At 40.7% G+C, this 16,065-nt stretch overlaps 1 protein-coding gene across 1 annotated transcript in view; it reads left to right on the top strand.

Moving 5' to 3' along the window:
• LOC136866806 (mucin-20) overlaps positions 1 to 16,065 on the top strand; it is a 561,782-nt gene that overhangs the window by 128,396 nt on the left and 417,321 nt on the right. The window contains exon 2 of the mRNA XM_067143911.2: positions 5,879 to 6,016. Coding sequence (XP_067000012.2) covers positions 5,924 to 6,016 — 93 coding nt within the window. The 5' untranslated portion in view covers positions 5,879 to 5,923. The remainder of the gene's footprint in view (positions 1 to 5,878; positions 6,017 to 16,065) is intronic.

The raw sequence follows: 16,065 nt of genomic DNA, 5'->3' as shown, positions 1-16,065 counted from the left end.
AGATATACCAGTGGTCACATTTCTTCCCATGTGAACTTTCCCCGTACAAGGATACTAAGAGAACCGGCTTGAACTGTACCTTGCTGAGGAGAGGGGTCCTTTGCTTCATATGTTAGGCGACGCATTCTCAACCTGCCATGGGCATGTACCTACTGGTAAATCAACTCATCTGTTTAGGCGATCTTTCTCCATGCTTCAAGAGTCAACGGTGATGTTCCTTTGCCCATATAAGTCTTCTTTTCCTGCGACGTGGGATGGTGGCTTCTATACCCCTTTGCGAGCAGAAGGTTCAGGATAGCATGCCTGCTCCACACTTTGTTGTTGGCCAACACTGAATTCGCGAGTGATCTGCTGTACTGTGGCCTGCCCATAATACTCTCACTATCCAAGCTAGCCTACGGCAACCTCTGTCATAAACATGTTGTACACCGTAATAGTTGGCCCTGGCCGCGTCAGTTTGTCCGAATCTCATACTCCTGGTTCACTCTTAATAAGGTGTCCCGCGCAAATCCCAGTGCCTGCACGACTTCGGACATACCTTTGGCACCGACAATACTACCGCGTTCAAATGTGCTAAAATCTCCTGTCCTACCCTTCCTATGCTCGACTATTACTCAAACGGCCAGTATGAAAACTGACGGCTTATTAGTCACGTGCCATGTTGTACTGTTCGCCGGCCTTACCACATCGCCATTTCGCAAGAACGACATCTATCTCTAATTCACTCAGACAGACATATTTGTCGAATGCGGCTCGAAAAGTTCAAATGCACACATTAAAGTATATTTCTGTGCTGAAAATCTGTAAATAGTTATATATACCTATGTATTCGACCTTTTATACACATTAATTATCGTTACTTATTTAATTGTAGGTGTTACCTAATTAGTTACCACAAAAACTTGAGGTGCAGATTCTCTCTAGATAATTATCGAATAATCTGGAACTCTCGTTATTACGTATGATAATGTGCTGCTTCCTCTCAGCTATTTTTGAACCTCTTCAAGATAGAAATTTCCAACCAGTCACTTACTGTATTGTGTGAGGAAATATACGTTACAGCTGTCCCATACATAAAGCGAAGATTTTGTGCAATCTGCGTCTCACAATGAAAGGAAAGTCGCCAAGGACCTACTAATCTCAGAGTTCTTTTCTTTTAAACCGTCTGTGTCAACAACATTTACACTTCATCAGAATTCAAGTGACTACACTCCACCTGTAATAAATGAAGCAGAACAATGATTAGACAACGTGTGCTTAATACTCGTTCCCAAGGATGCACTCGGCATTATGACGGAAACGTCCCAGATGAGGGCCGATAAGAAAGGACCTGAAACTGACAAATTAGTATTGGAACAACAGAAATGTCAAAGCAAGATTATCTACAAAGATATACCAAGGTTTATACAGCGCTGGAATTCCTAATGTGAATCCCATGGCATCTAACTTCCTAGTCTGCGTATAACAGAACCAACCACGCGGAAACGCGAGCCGAGATGATCACAACAAAGTACCGTGACGGACTGTCATTTCTTACTCAACTTGTAGACCTCTACTTTTGATTTTAACCGTGAAAGTATCCTTTAGATTGTTATTGTCACTTAAAAAAGTCTGTAAAATACTTTTGGTTGGGTGTTTTTGTGTAATTATTTTAGATGTTGTGATCACTGTCTGTGCATCAATAGTAGACTGTCAGCCTGCTGATCGCAAGGCTGCTGGTACAAACACTGCGGAAGTGGTTGGATTTTTCACTGGCGGAAAATAGTACATTCGACACTCCATGTCGTAAGATGTCGGCATATAAATGATCTCTGATGATACAATCAGCGATAGGTCACCTGACAGATTTTTGGTTCGACAAACTATGAGCCTTGCTATTTCAACTTCTGTATTTTCTTCATTGGAGCTACATTTCTCGATATTTCTTTATTCGTTGTCTTTGCTCTTTCTTCCTTTTTCTTTCTTTCTTTCTTTCTTTCTGCAGTTCACATCTTGCCCGTTGACCGGGCTGAGTGGCTCAGACGGTTGAAGCGCTGGCATTCTGACCCCAACTTGGCAGGTTCGATCCTATTTGAAAGTGCTCAAATACGCCGGTCTCGTGTCTGAGGATATACTGGCACGCAAAAGAACTCTTTCGGGACTAAGTTCCGGCATCTCGGCGTCTCTAAAAACTGTAAACGTAGTTAGGGGATGTTAAACCAATAACATTATTATTCTTGCCCGTTATCTTTTTGTGTGTTATGCTTTTGTATATATCAGTATAAATTAAAATTTTATGCATTTTTTGTTTTTACCAATATAAAAATGCTATTTCAATTTTGCATTATTATTGTCAAAATACATTTTCCTGTTTGTAAAAATTAACGTAAATTACGTTGATTTTTTCAGTATACGATAAAATGCTGAATTTTTGTTTTCAAAACGTTAAAAATCTTTCTCCTTAGTAAAGAATATTCGCTGGATATAGCGTAGCGGATTATGAAACCAGACGAAGTATTCGCTGGATATAGCGGATTGTAAAACCAGACAGCTCAATATACGCGTATCTACTAACTACAATGGACTCACTTGAGCTGACATTTCACTATATCTCAAATATTTTCATGTAAAGTCCGGGTGTACGTACCGGTATACTTGTATGTCACTGCCAGTTAGAATAAGTACCGTGCTCTAAAAAGCATCCATTTAAGTGTCATTGAACATGTTTCTTTCGTGGTCTAGATTTAATCCCCGAATATACTAGAACAGAGTATAATACGTATCTTACATCTGATGCCTCCTTGTTTATGCAAATATCTTCTTAAATCTTTGTGCCCGTAGCTTGCATGTTGATGTATGATCTACAGTCGTGTTCCGGCATGAAATTTGCACACTGTTATGCAAATTGGAGTGAACTGGATTGACCCTGCGTGATGGATGTGCATTGAGTGGAACGAGCCGTATCCGTACTGTAGTCTATTGCTGGAAGATATTGACCAGAAAAGCATCTTACGCTCTTTAACATACGGTCCATTTTGATTAATGTGCGGATTATTACTTCCGACCACCATACTGGAATTCAGAAAACACGTCCTTCACTTAACAAATGGTAAGGATCGATATCTTCGGTAGCCCCGACTGCTCTGCAGTGCGAATGTCGGAAATTTCGACGTTCAGTTAGCTGACGTGAGAGTGACGTCTCCTTGAAGATCGTTCTAAAGGTAAGATTTGGGGATGTACAGTCTTCCTTCCTAGCCTGCCTGACTTCTTGCCGACTGCGGGGCTGTTATGAGTCATGGAATTCCTTCCACTTACTTGTGCCAGTTTCCTCACTTTCATCTATCCTATCTGACCTCCCTTGGTCAACTCTTGTTCATTCCCTACCCCGACGGTATTAGAGTATTCGAGGGCTAGGGAGTCTTTCATTTTCACGCCTCTCGTAGCCCTTGTCCTTCTTTGACTGATACCTTCATTTCTCGAAATGTCAGACCCCTTCCAATTTTCTCCTCTGATTAGTGTTAATAGAGGATGGTTGCACAGTTTTACTCTACTTCCTCCTAAAACCACCACCACCACCACCACCACCACCACCACCACCACCACCACCACCACCACTTGATGGAGACGAAAGATATTCGTCGCATAGATGACTATAAAGAGGCTCTGTATAAATAATGTAAAATGGATCATTTATTCAAACATTTTACAGTCAATAATATTTCAACAATTTTTGTTTGGTTACATATTTGAGAAACAATTTTAATCAACAGATTTCATCAGAATCCAAATCTGGCTCCATGGCTGAGTTTTCAGCAGTCCTCGGGGCCTCGAGTTCGTTTCTCAGCCCGTTCGAGGGATATAAATCGTAATCGTTAATTCCCTTGGCTTGGGCTGGGTGCTGTACCCAACATTTCCTACAACTCCCACACCACACATACAATGCACATTACTATCCTCCATACAGTTTCCCGTACACAACGCATGCCACCCACCCTCGCCGGAGGATCTGCCATATAAGGGGGTACTAATAGCCACACGGGATTATTATTGACAGTTTCCATAAACTACGCTAGAGATACTTTTCTTCTTTAAGTCAACGCATCAAATGACAATATTGATTATCAGTGACAAGAATAACAACATTAACCAAGCAGCAGTCAAATTTGAAATTTGAGAGAACATATTGTACGTCTAGGTTTAGTGAATCTCTAAATTAAAAGCAACAGTCATTTTCTGGTATTCACTAATAAGAGCACTTCTGGTATCGTGAAATGGTTTAATAGAAATTCAGTCTTTGCTAGACAGAAGTCTCCAAAGACAGGTGTTTCAACATCGAGAGGAATGTTTCCCTATTCTGCACTGACTGTCTTTACACACCTCTCTCGAGAGTGGAATATTCTTGTTGGTGATCACAATTAGCTTTTTTCCTCGTAGTTCAATAAGGTTAAAACAGAGGAGAATTCTAGGCCCAAAAATGTTTTGGAAGACAGAGCACTCAAATTTTCTCGTAGATTTAGCCAAATTCCTGAAGTTATCAGTGAAGCTATCTTTGTGCTCGAAAGGAGAATTTAGCAAATACAATGGAAGATTTTTTCCAATTTGTTTCACAAATATAATGGATAGATAAGGGTTTGTTAAATGATACAACCATAAGTTCATAACGCGATCATGGCGGGGAAATACTTAACATCTGATCTTCCGGATGATGTCATGAATGAACTTCATTACGATGCGAAGGAACGGACAGTATTCTATGTGCCCAATTTGTGCATCTGGGACCTACAGTAGATTATTTCGTGGTAAGAGTTGAGCCAGTCCTCACATCGTATGTTATCTGGTTGCGTGAATTAACTATGAAATTCTGTAATTGGATTATAAATTTATTCGTTAGTCCCAAGACAGCAGTACAGTAAGACAGCGGTGGGCCCATCAGTCAACCAATGCACTGTCAAAAAGTAAATATGTGCGTAAGGATTGACAGTTATATTGCAATTTCTCCTCGGGATAGCTGAGTGGGTCTGCTTCCTAAGATAAGTGAACCGAGGCTGACATTACGTCTGCTCTAGGGTATGTCTCATTGGGTCTATTTGTCAAGAGTGGAGTGGACTGATTGCATATATCCCCATCGTTTCTTCCCCTCCACTCCGGGATTACTCACCGAGTATGTTCCCTAACAAATAGTACCTAGTGGACTTCATACCTCCCTCCGGTATAGCAGAGCAGTCAGCCTCTCAACAAAGGTGGAGAGAGGGTAACGTAATCGAGCGAGTTGATAGCGCGGTTCGGGCCATGTAGCGGTTAGATTGCATTCGGGAGATAGTGGGTTCGAATCCCACTGTCGGCAGCCATGGTTTCCCGTGGTTTTCGATCAGGCAAAAGCTGGGGCTGTACGTTATTTAAGGCCACGTTTACTTCCTTCCCACTCCTAACCGTGTTCTGCCCCATCATCTCCATACACCTGTCTGAATCTGTGAATCGGTTCGACGTAAAACCAGTAGCTTTGTCGGTGCGACGTAAAACCACTAGCAAAAAACAGTAGCTAAAAAGTGACGTCCCGCCTCCTTTACACATCAATGGGCCTGGTCTGAACAGCATGCTTATTAATCACGCGAACACTTCGTCTTCGTGCCAACTTCCTAATATTTCCTTGAACGAGGTTGTCCATTTCCTTAATACACATTTTTCTTCTATACACCGCACCCCCGACCACCATCACAACCTCACCCCCACAAGAATACGCAATAGTGAATACATCCCTTCACATATGTTTGGGGTCAAAACTTGGCCGAATCAACACAAAGTACCGACTCTAAGAAATTGCTGAAAAAGTTTATTTTATAATTTGACTGATTTGAAGTACTGTGTATTTATGTCAAACTTTTCTTTCTGTTCTTTCCAGGAGAGTGAGGGAGGTCGTACGATGACGTAGTCAAACGCAATCACCATGGATACCCTGCGTCCCGACGAGAGGGCAGCGGGCGTCATCTCTGGCGCCGACCCGTACCGGGAATTGGAGCTGTACCTCGAGAAAGTAAATGTAAGTAGTCTCCTAGGACATCATTTTTAGTTTTCTTAGAAAAAAGATTTTCTGACGGAGACAGCAGGTTGTACAGGCTGTCGCAAAAATAAAAGTGCATTTACTGACTTTATTTATCGCAATTTTATTCCAACAACAGAAATCTGGTTGCTATTGACTGACAGTTCGCCTTTGTCTAATGACTAGATGTTCCTTTATCACCTTTTGGAGTTCAGGTTACAAATTTGTTACGTTCACGTGTATTTAATGATTTGTAAGATGCCGGTGTTATAACACGTAGGCTGTACTATATATCTGAACTATAACTATAATGAAATGAAATGTCGTATGGCTTTTAGTGCCGGGATGTCCCAGGACGGGTTCGGCTCGCCAGTTGCAGGTCTTTCTATTTGACACCCGTAGGTGACCTGCGCGTCGTGATGAGGATGAAATGATGATGAAGACAACACATACACCCAGCCCCCGTGCCACTGGAATTAACCAATTAAGGTTAAAATCCCCGACCCGGCCGGGAATCGAACCCGGGACCCTCTGAACCGAAGGCCAGTACGCTGACCGTTCAGCCAACGAGTCGGACATAACTATAATTATATTACTAGTAAGCGAATGAGTTATCTGTAAAAGATTTGCGCGGCAGGCAGGTCGTGTGCGAAGGCTCGCAGCCAACCGGCAACAATAGTTAGCGGTTGTTAGCACTTACAATAACGAACTTGAAAGTAGCGAGAATGATTGCTGGTAGAAACAGGTGGGAACGATGGCCGAAGGGAACTCGGGGTAAGGAGATCAAGGCTAAGTTAGCAATAAACTCGATGGATGAAGCCGTGCGTATAAACCTGCTTGAATGGTGGGGTCACATGAGGTGAAGGGAGAGTGGGTTACCCAGCGGACTATTGGTCTCGGCCGTGGAGGGTAAGAGAAGTAGAGGAAGACCAAGGCAACGATGGTTTGACTCAGATTTAATGATATAACTATAAGCGGTTTGGAACTAAACGAGACCACAGAGCTAGTTGCAAATACAGGTTTGTGGAGGCGCTTAGTTAATTCAGAGTATTGCGTACTAATCGCTGAAAGGTGTAATGATGAAGGTTTTTACGTCCCACTAATTACTTTTATGGTTTTCGGAGACGCCGAGGTGCCGAAATTTAGTCCCATAGGAGTTTTTACGTGCCAGTAAATCTACCGACACGAGGCTGACGTATCTGAGCACCTTCAAATACCACTGGACTAAGTCAGGATCGTGGTCAGATAGCCAGCGCCTCAACCGTCTGAGCCACTCATACCAGCCGAAAAGAAAGGTATAATATTCTAGAATGATTTTGTCCACGTACAAAACCCAAGCTAACCTCACAATAGAGTTTCGTCGTGCGTACGTTTCACAGATTTCTGTGTCCATTTGAAACCGAAATGATTGTCACCGCCTACAAGGTGACATTTGATTGTATTTCAGTAAAAGCAGGTCGCGATTGGTAGAAATTTCCTCATTATGTCTGGCTCTATGGATACATGGTTAGCATACTGGCGTTTGGTCCAAGGGGTCTCGGATTCGACTTCTGGCGGGGTCAGGGATTTAAACTTTAGTAATTTCCTCTGGCTCGGGACTGGCTGTTTTTGCCCTCTTCAGCATTATAATCGAAGGGTATGATGCCAGAGTGAAACAACTGTATATTTAATATTTCTCAGTATTATGTTTTAAATACATTTTAAAAATAAAGAAAACTATAATTAGAAAGTATTTTTATTCACACATACTTTGTACATTATCTTTGTCACCTTTAAGTTCGCAGAGATATCTGGGCAGCATCTCGTTTCGAATTCTGTATTTTTAAAGGGAACGGATACATTCCAGTTTTGTAGTTGATTCACTTTGGCATCAGACTCTTCAATTAATCTTAGGTAGGGCCTCATCCTCACAGACGCGCCCGTCGCCTATATAGCGTCAACTCTACAGGGCTCTCGGAAGAAAACGTACCATTGTTATTATTATTATTATTATTATTATTATTAATCATCTTTAGCCAATGATGTTATTTGTTTACCATCCAGCCTCTTGTCTAAATGTTCATCGTCACCGCCTTTGGTTCAGTTGGCCCAGGATTCCATTTCCGATCGGGTCGTTGATTTTAGTCCTATCCGGTTAATTCCTTTGGCTTCGGGACTAGGCTTAGTTTTCTGATAGTTTTACGTCGCACTGACTCACCGATGTCTTATGGCGGCGGTGGAATAGGACAGGGCTAGGACTGGGAAGGAAATAATCATGGCCCTATTTACAGCCCTACCATACATTCACTGAAAACTGGGGTTTGAATCTATTAGATTTCGAAAGGAAGCTCACAACTACGTGACCCGAATGGCGCAAGCAACTCGCTCGGTGTGGGGACTTGGTTTTTGTGTTTGTCTCAATACACACCTCTTTCCATACAAACAGCACACTGCCAATCACCACAGAAATACACACTTATGAATAAATCACTCCTCTTAGATTTAGCATCAGGAAGGGCAGCCATCCGCAAAATAGGGCCAGATCCATACGTCTGATAGTTCGTTTGGAATGAGGGGGTTCTTCCATTTATGTAGCCTCAAATGCTACCGACCTCAGTCAGCATCGAACCTGCCATGTTGAGAACCCTGTTTATCGAGCATGATAGCTAAGTGACTTCATAACTAATTCCTCACTAAAATGTTTGGGGTTAGAATCCACGTCATTGCAAGAAAGATTTCCGAAATGAAAATCATATCCTGGTAGGCCTAACTCGGATATCACATACAACTGTAGCTCCCTCCGTCGATGACTTCTTTTGTTTACAACAAACAAACAAACAAACAAACAAACAAACAAACAAACAAACAAACAAACAATACATTTCGGTGAATGTGAATACGGTAACAGTTTATAACTCGTATAGCGACCAGTCAGCCCCACTTTTTGTTAATATATCGTGAGTACTCTGTGATGTGTACAGAACACCTCTGAAAGAAACGAGTCAACACGAGAAAGCCATAATAATGTATGGTATAAGCTTCACTTGTATTAGTAGACTTTTAACTGGTCTGGGAATGAAAGTACCGAAGCGGAACGTCTATAAGCATTAAAGAAGGTATTATTGCGGCTTTCCTTGGGCTAGTATTAACTACATTGACTGCCGGCTATTGAGGTTATACCACGTTCAAAGAATATACTCACCCAGGCCAGAGTTATAATTTTATTTCTAGCTCCCTAGATCAGTATTTATGGGCTGAGGGATGTACCGTGTAAGCCGTGAGGTAATAACAATAGTAGGTTAAAGTATGAAGATACAATAAATATGAAAGAAAATGTCCGAGTGACTTCTGAGAATATACTTGCTTGTGTTTCCTTTTATTACCGCCAGACACTCTGCTACTCTTCAGAATTAAAACAAGAGAGAGTTGTCCTTCGCTTTGACTTCGAATATATGGTACTGCTACTCGTAATCGATTTATGTTGGTGACCAGTGAATCAATATTGTGCCAGTAAATCCCATAACCTGGGGACCGAAAGGGGTACTTTTTGTAAAAACTTTTAAAAAAGTAAAACATCTACTTACAGTATATCAGAAATTTAGGGGCGATTGTTACTGGTCTATGCATTCAAAGTGACTCATTGATTATTGATCGCAAGTTTAACGGATATCCTTGTGCTGTAAAAGTTCATCTCTACCCATTTCTGTTAATGTTTCTCAAGGTTCATTTCTTGGACCAGTTCTCATAGGAGGCTTGTAGTGGTGTGTTAACGACGCTCTAACCGCCATTGTCTTGGAAATGTGTAGCAATCCAATTGATGACCCCATTTCTACACTAGGGCGAAACGCTGGTAATTTCACGACTCAAAAGCCCTAAAGATCTGATATGTTTTTAAATCTCATTTTAATATTCATAAATTAAATTAGATTTAAAATCAAATGGGAGATCATCGCCATTTGTTAATGATACGGATTATATTAAAAATGAAATGCATAAAAGAAAAGATGAAATGTGACAATGGTTCAATACAGTCCTAGCTCAATAAACAAATAGGCCTACTTGCGCCAAAAATAGTAAAGGTAAGTTACATGGTGACATTTAAGCAAGCTTTGGAATAGTGTGATACACCTGAAAAGGTTCTCTAAATGCCTGTGGAGGCGCTTTGGTGTCTTGCCTGAAAAGGTTTGACATAGTATGTAGTATCTGCTGGAAAGTGGGTATTTACAATGATTTAAATTATTTCTGCTGTGAAGTAGAAGTGTGTGTGTGTTTTTGTTTGCTGCAAGGTGAGCAGTTATATTGTATGTTTGATAATGATCATTTTTGCTTTAAGTTAAGTGTATAAATAAATTAAGGTAAGATACATGTTGTCCTAGACAATATAGCTTTGCTAACGTCTAGGACAAAACAAATTATATTTAGTATAGTTTAACAAATGTAAGAGGAAAATGTGAAGTGTAAGGCATGTTTCAAAACTGAAAAAAAAAATTGCAATTAAAGAGTTCTCTCTCCCTTAATTCCTGATAATCCGGAACTAGGGGATGGGCATACTCCTATTCGTTCGTTCATTCATTCGTACTTATTTCAAATGAATATTTTATTATAAATAATTTTTACATGTCGCTACCAAATCGCGAATGTTCGACACGTCACTTCCGAAATCATGCATGATCTAGGCGGCCGTGACCAACTCTATCAATACAACAGTACGGCACGAGAAAAGATTATAAACATAGAACAGTCAAATGAAAAAAAAAAATGTGAAGAGAAGTTCAGAAAATCAAAACTTGAAAGGAAATTTAAACCAATCAGAGAAGCTGTTGGTATACGAACCAGAGTTCAACCATCAGAGATGCTTTTTAAATAAAACTACGAAAAGTAGCTAAAGTGTAGAGTCATTTGCCGTACAGTTTTAACTGTGTAAAGAAGTTACATTCGTCACAGTATGGAACAAAACACACACAGTGCGCAAGAATATACACAGTGTTCTAAGAACTGACTTAAGAAACACTGGCTAAGCGAACTGGATGTGAGAAGTTCATGTAAGAATCGCTATCAGATGTGCAATATTTTTGTTCTCGTACTATACAATAAAATGCTTGCAAATCACCAAAATGGATGGGCTCATATGTCCTATCACAATAAATAAATGCTGGGGCTGTACCTTAATTAAGGCCACGGCCGCTTCCTTCCCATTCCTAGGCCTTTCCCATCCTATCACCGCCATAAGACGTATCTGTGTCGGGGCGACGTAAAGCAAATAGCAAAAAAATAAAATAAAAAATGAATAAATCAAATAAGAACAAAATTAGATAAAATTAAATACTAGTCCCAATAAAATTCTTGAGACAGAACAATAATTATTGAAACCAATTCTATTACCCCACTGCTAATTCTAAAGCAGTCATGATGAATTATATAACAACAAAGAAATGATTAGATTCATCACAGGGAAGATGTAATGTACTCTATAAGGTACAACGTTTTGCTCTAATAGTAGAATGAAGTCACATTTGTTACTGACAAGAATGTAAAATGGCATTACAAAATAGCGTGAAAGATAACAAGATACAAATGTGATAGGCACACAGAATATAAACACACATGTTTGAGGATATAGGCTTACAATACTAATGACGGTAAGGAAAATCAAAGTGGAATCACAATCCAAGTTCGTTTTGGGTCACGTAGCTGTGAGCTTGCATTCCAGAGATAGTGGATTAGATCCCCACTGTCGGCAGTCCTGAAGATGGTTTTTCGTGGTTTCCAGTTTTCACTCCAAGCAAATGCTTTTGCTGTACCTTAATTAAGGCCACGGCCGCTTCCTACCCACTCCTAACCTTTTCCTATCCCATCGTCGCCATAGGACCTATCTGAGTCGGCGCGACGTAAAGCAACTTTAAAAAATTACTACCTGTTCAGTTTAACACCCTCAGTAATTACCTCTTGAAATGCCACGTGCGATAAGTAATAACAGTATAAAAATGTGCTTCGAAACAGGGAAGTAACCCGTTAGCTGATTAAGTTGTGTCACATACTGCTGATAATTATTATGATCTGTGATGAAGATGGAAAACCGGTTAATGAGAAGAAAATATATGAAGGCAATATTGCGTTTTTGCCGATTAACAGTGTGTAAATTATAGATTTAAGTGTTACCACGGTTGTGCGACTGATCCAGATGTTGATTATTGGCATTGCGATGGCCACTTACTGACCCACATTTCCTGCTTGTCATTAACATCGAACCGAATGTATTGTGAACCATGCCAATGAATTGATAGCGCTCGTCGGTCAGCATGCAAACGCGTAATCTCGCGGAACATCGCAGGCATCCACAGTTAATATGATACTATCTCACTCGGAGGTTAACTTCAGAAGCATCACTGCACTGGTGGAGAAATAATTGATAATCTTGTTCATTTGCATTCGTATTTTGTGATAAACTGGACGAGATCAGGAAGTGTTTCAATTAAAACGAGCGCGTATTTCATATATTATGCCCGATAAATTATTTTGTCTCTAGGTAAAGGAAATATAAGTATTGCAAACGAGAGTATCGTTTATATATTTATCAACTCTCTTATAGACTAGATCTAGATATGAATATTCCCTTTAAATTTTCAGAAAGCCTCTTTAATAGTGCCTACAATGTCAAAACTTCTTGATATCTCTCAAGAAGTATTTCTTTACTTGATGACTCTCAGCGAGTGTTGAAAAATAATTTTAACCTACAACACATCCATCATGTTCCAAAATATTCTGAATTTTCTTCCCACATTTAACGTAGGCTTAACTTAAATGTTTACCAGTAATGTTATTGCTTGCATGTCCCATTAAGTACGATTACCTACGGTTTTCGAAGACGACGATGTGCCGGAATTTTGTTCCTTAGGAGTTTTCCCGTGCCAGAAAATATTCTGATACGAGGATGACGTATTTGAGCGCCTTAAATTATTATTGGACTATGCTTGGATCGAACCTGTCCACTTGAACTGAGACGATCAGCATTGTGCCATCTGAAATAACACAGGTCAACAAAGAAAGAACATTTGTCCGTTTCCCTAACAAAAATAGTCAATTCCAAGTAAGGAGGGCTCAAAGAACATCAAAAGGACACCAGAACACTTCTATTCTCACTAAACCAAGCGAGTTGGTCGTGCGGTTAAGGGCGCGCTTCTGCGAGCTTGGATTCGGGATATAGTTGGTTCAAACTCCACATGGTTATGCGGGTATTTAGGGGTTGTAGTAAGGATGTAAAGGAGAGAGAATGTAAGTCCCTGGTAAGACCCCAAATATAGTATGGTTTCAGTGTATGGGACCCTCACCATGATTACTTAATTCAAGAAGAAAAGCATCTCGATTTTTTCTAGGTGATTTCCGACAAAAGAGTAGCTGTACAAAAATGTTGCAAAGTTTGAGCTGGGAAGACTTTGGGAGAAAGGAGACGAGCTTCTCGACTAGGTGGTATGTTCCGAGCTGTCAGTGGAGAAATGGCTTGGAATGACATCAGTAGACGAGTAAGTTTGAGCTGTGTCTTCAAAAGTAGGAAAGATCACAATATGAAGATAAAGTTGGAATTCAAGAGGACAAATTGGGGCAAATATTCTTTTATAGGAGTGCCGGGCTGAGTGGCTCAGACGGTTGAGGCGCTGGCCTTCTGGCCCCAACTTGGCAGGTTCGATCCTGGCTCAGTCCGGTGGTATTTGAAGGTGCTCAAATACGTCAGCCTCGTGTCGGTAGATTTACTGGCAAGTAAAAGAACTCCCGCGGGACAAAATTCCGGCACCTCGGCGTCTCCGAAAACCGTAAAAGTAGTTAGTGGGACGTAAAGCAAATAGCATTATTATTATCTTTTATAGGAGTTAGAGATTAGTATAACTTACCAAGGGAGATGTTCAATAAATTTCAAATTTGTTTTCAATCATTTGAAAGAAAGGCTAAGAAAACAGATAGGGAATCTGCCACGTGGGTGACTGCCCTAAATGCAGATGAATAGTGATTGATTGAAAAAATTATAATTGATCGTCTCCAGCCCTGAAGATGGTTTGCCCTGGTTTCCCATTCTTACACCAGGCAAATGCTGGGGATGTACGTGAAATCAGGCCACGGACGCTTCCTTCGCCACTCCTGGCCTTTTCCTATCCTATCGTCGCCATAAGACGTACTGTATCCGTGTCGATGCGACGTAAAGGAACTTGTAAAAAAAGAAGTAAATCTTTGAAGGTCAGATTGTTCGAATTCGGCATCAACTTTTCATACAGACTTACTCCTGATATGGATTTTTATTTCAATTGATCATCTTCGTGTTCGTTTAGAAGCACTATCCTCATTGTAATGCCTTTTCTGAGTAGAAACTGCGGAAATAGATGAAACGTACGCGATTGCATAATGTTTTACCTACATTCTACCATAGTATTTTATCTCAATCACCGTTACTTTCGACTTGTGTTGTATTATTGTACCCTCTTGTGTCGCTAGAAACTTGATGCCTTTAAGCTTCTTCACTTAACGGAAGTGAGTATTGTATTTCATGCTTTTTGTCGTAGTACATTAACAGGCAGCAGACGTGAATATACAAGAAACTAATGCTATGGGGATTATATTCCTCCTCTTCGAGTACTTTTTTTAAATTTCTTAGTAACTGGCTCTTGCAACATAATTCGTCCATTTTACTTTTCCTGTTCCACTTCTTCAGCAGAAGCAGTCGGCCACTAACGGATTACAAGGTTCATCTACAAATGTGTCAATGTGTATTCTTTGCTTTGTACCTTGGTACATATCACTAACAGCAAATTAAGCTATCACATACTGAAATCCTATTCATACTGTGTGGTGCGCCTCCATAAGGAGGTGCCGAAGTTTGGCAGGGCAGACACGAGAACTTTTGAGTTCAATAAAAACGATTTTCGAACATGTAAGTGATGATTTATAAAGCTGACATGTTGTGAGCAACAAATATATTTTTAAAACTTAACCTACAAAACAATCAGTTCACTTATCAGTGAGTATTCTATTCGTGTGTTTATTGACAAGAAAGAGAAAGAGGAAAATGATGGCAGTATCTTCGATTGCATCACGTAGCCATGCAGCGATGACATTTGTATGTGCAGAGGTTGATATTAGTTGCACCTTAGTTAGATCTATAACATGCCGGGCTGAGTGGCTCAGACGATTAAGGCGCTGGCCTTCTAACCCCAACTTGGCAGGTTCGATCCTGGCTCAGTCCGGTGGTATTTGAAGGTGCTCAAATACGACAGCCCCGTGTCGGTAGATTTACTGGCACGTAAAAGAACTCCTGCGGGACTAAATTCCGGCACCTCGGCGTCTCCGAAGACCGTAAAAGTAGTTAGTGGGACGTAAAACAATTAGCATTATTATTATTATTGTTAGATCTATAACACGTTTTTAAATGACTTTAAATGACTATTGTATCACTGACTGAATTCACTCCTGCTAATGACATTAAAATATGTTTTTTTCTTATTGGCTTTGCGTCGCACCGACACAGATAGGTCTTATGGCGACGATGTGTCAGGAAAGGCCTAGGAATGGGAAGGAAGCGGCCGTGGCCTTAATTAAGGTACAGCCCCAGCATTTGCCTGGTGTGAAAATGGGAAACCACGGAAAACCATATTCAGGGCTGTCGACAGTGGGATTCGAACCCACTATCTCCCGGATGCGAGCTCACAGCTGCGCGCCCCTAACCGCGCGGCGAACTCACCCGGTTAAGATATGTTTACTGAGCTCGATAGCTGCAGTCGCTTTAGTGCGGCCAGTATCCAGTATTGTAATGTAAACTAAGCTATCACATACTGAAATCCTATTCATACTGTGTTATGTAAACTATCAGTAAACTTATCAGTAAAACAAAATGAATGAAACAGATTTAATAGTGGTATTTGTTTCAGCGCCACCCAAGCTTTCTTCAGCTTACGTATCCCAGTTATTTCTGGCTCACTGGGGTCACCTTGGTTCGTGTTGGTTTAAGTCGAGGGGTTAAGGACGAATGTTGTTCCTGACGCCACGTGATTTTGAAGGTGAAAATCTCAACTCGGAATTCACCGGGA

This window comes from Anabrus simplex, chromosome 3, assembly GCF_040414725.1.
Source record: "Anabrus simplex isolate iqAnaSimp1 chromosome 3, ASM4041472v1, whole genome shotgun sequence".
NCBI classification, from domain to species: Eukaryota; Metazoa; Arthropoda; class Insecta; order Orthoptera; family Tettigoniidae; genus Anabrus; species Anabrus simplex.
This window is presented reverse-complemented; position numbering and strand designations above follow the sequence as displayed.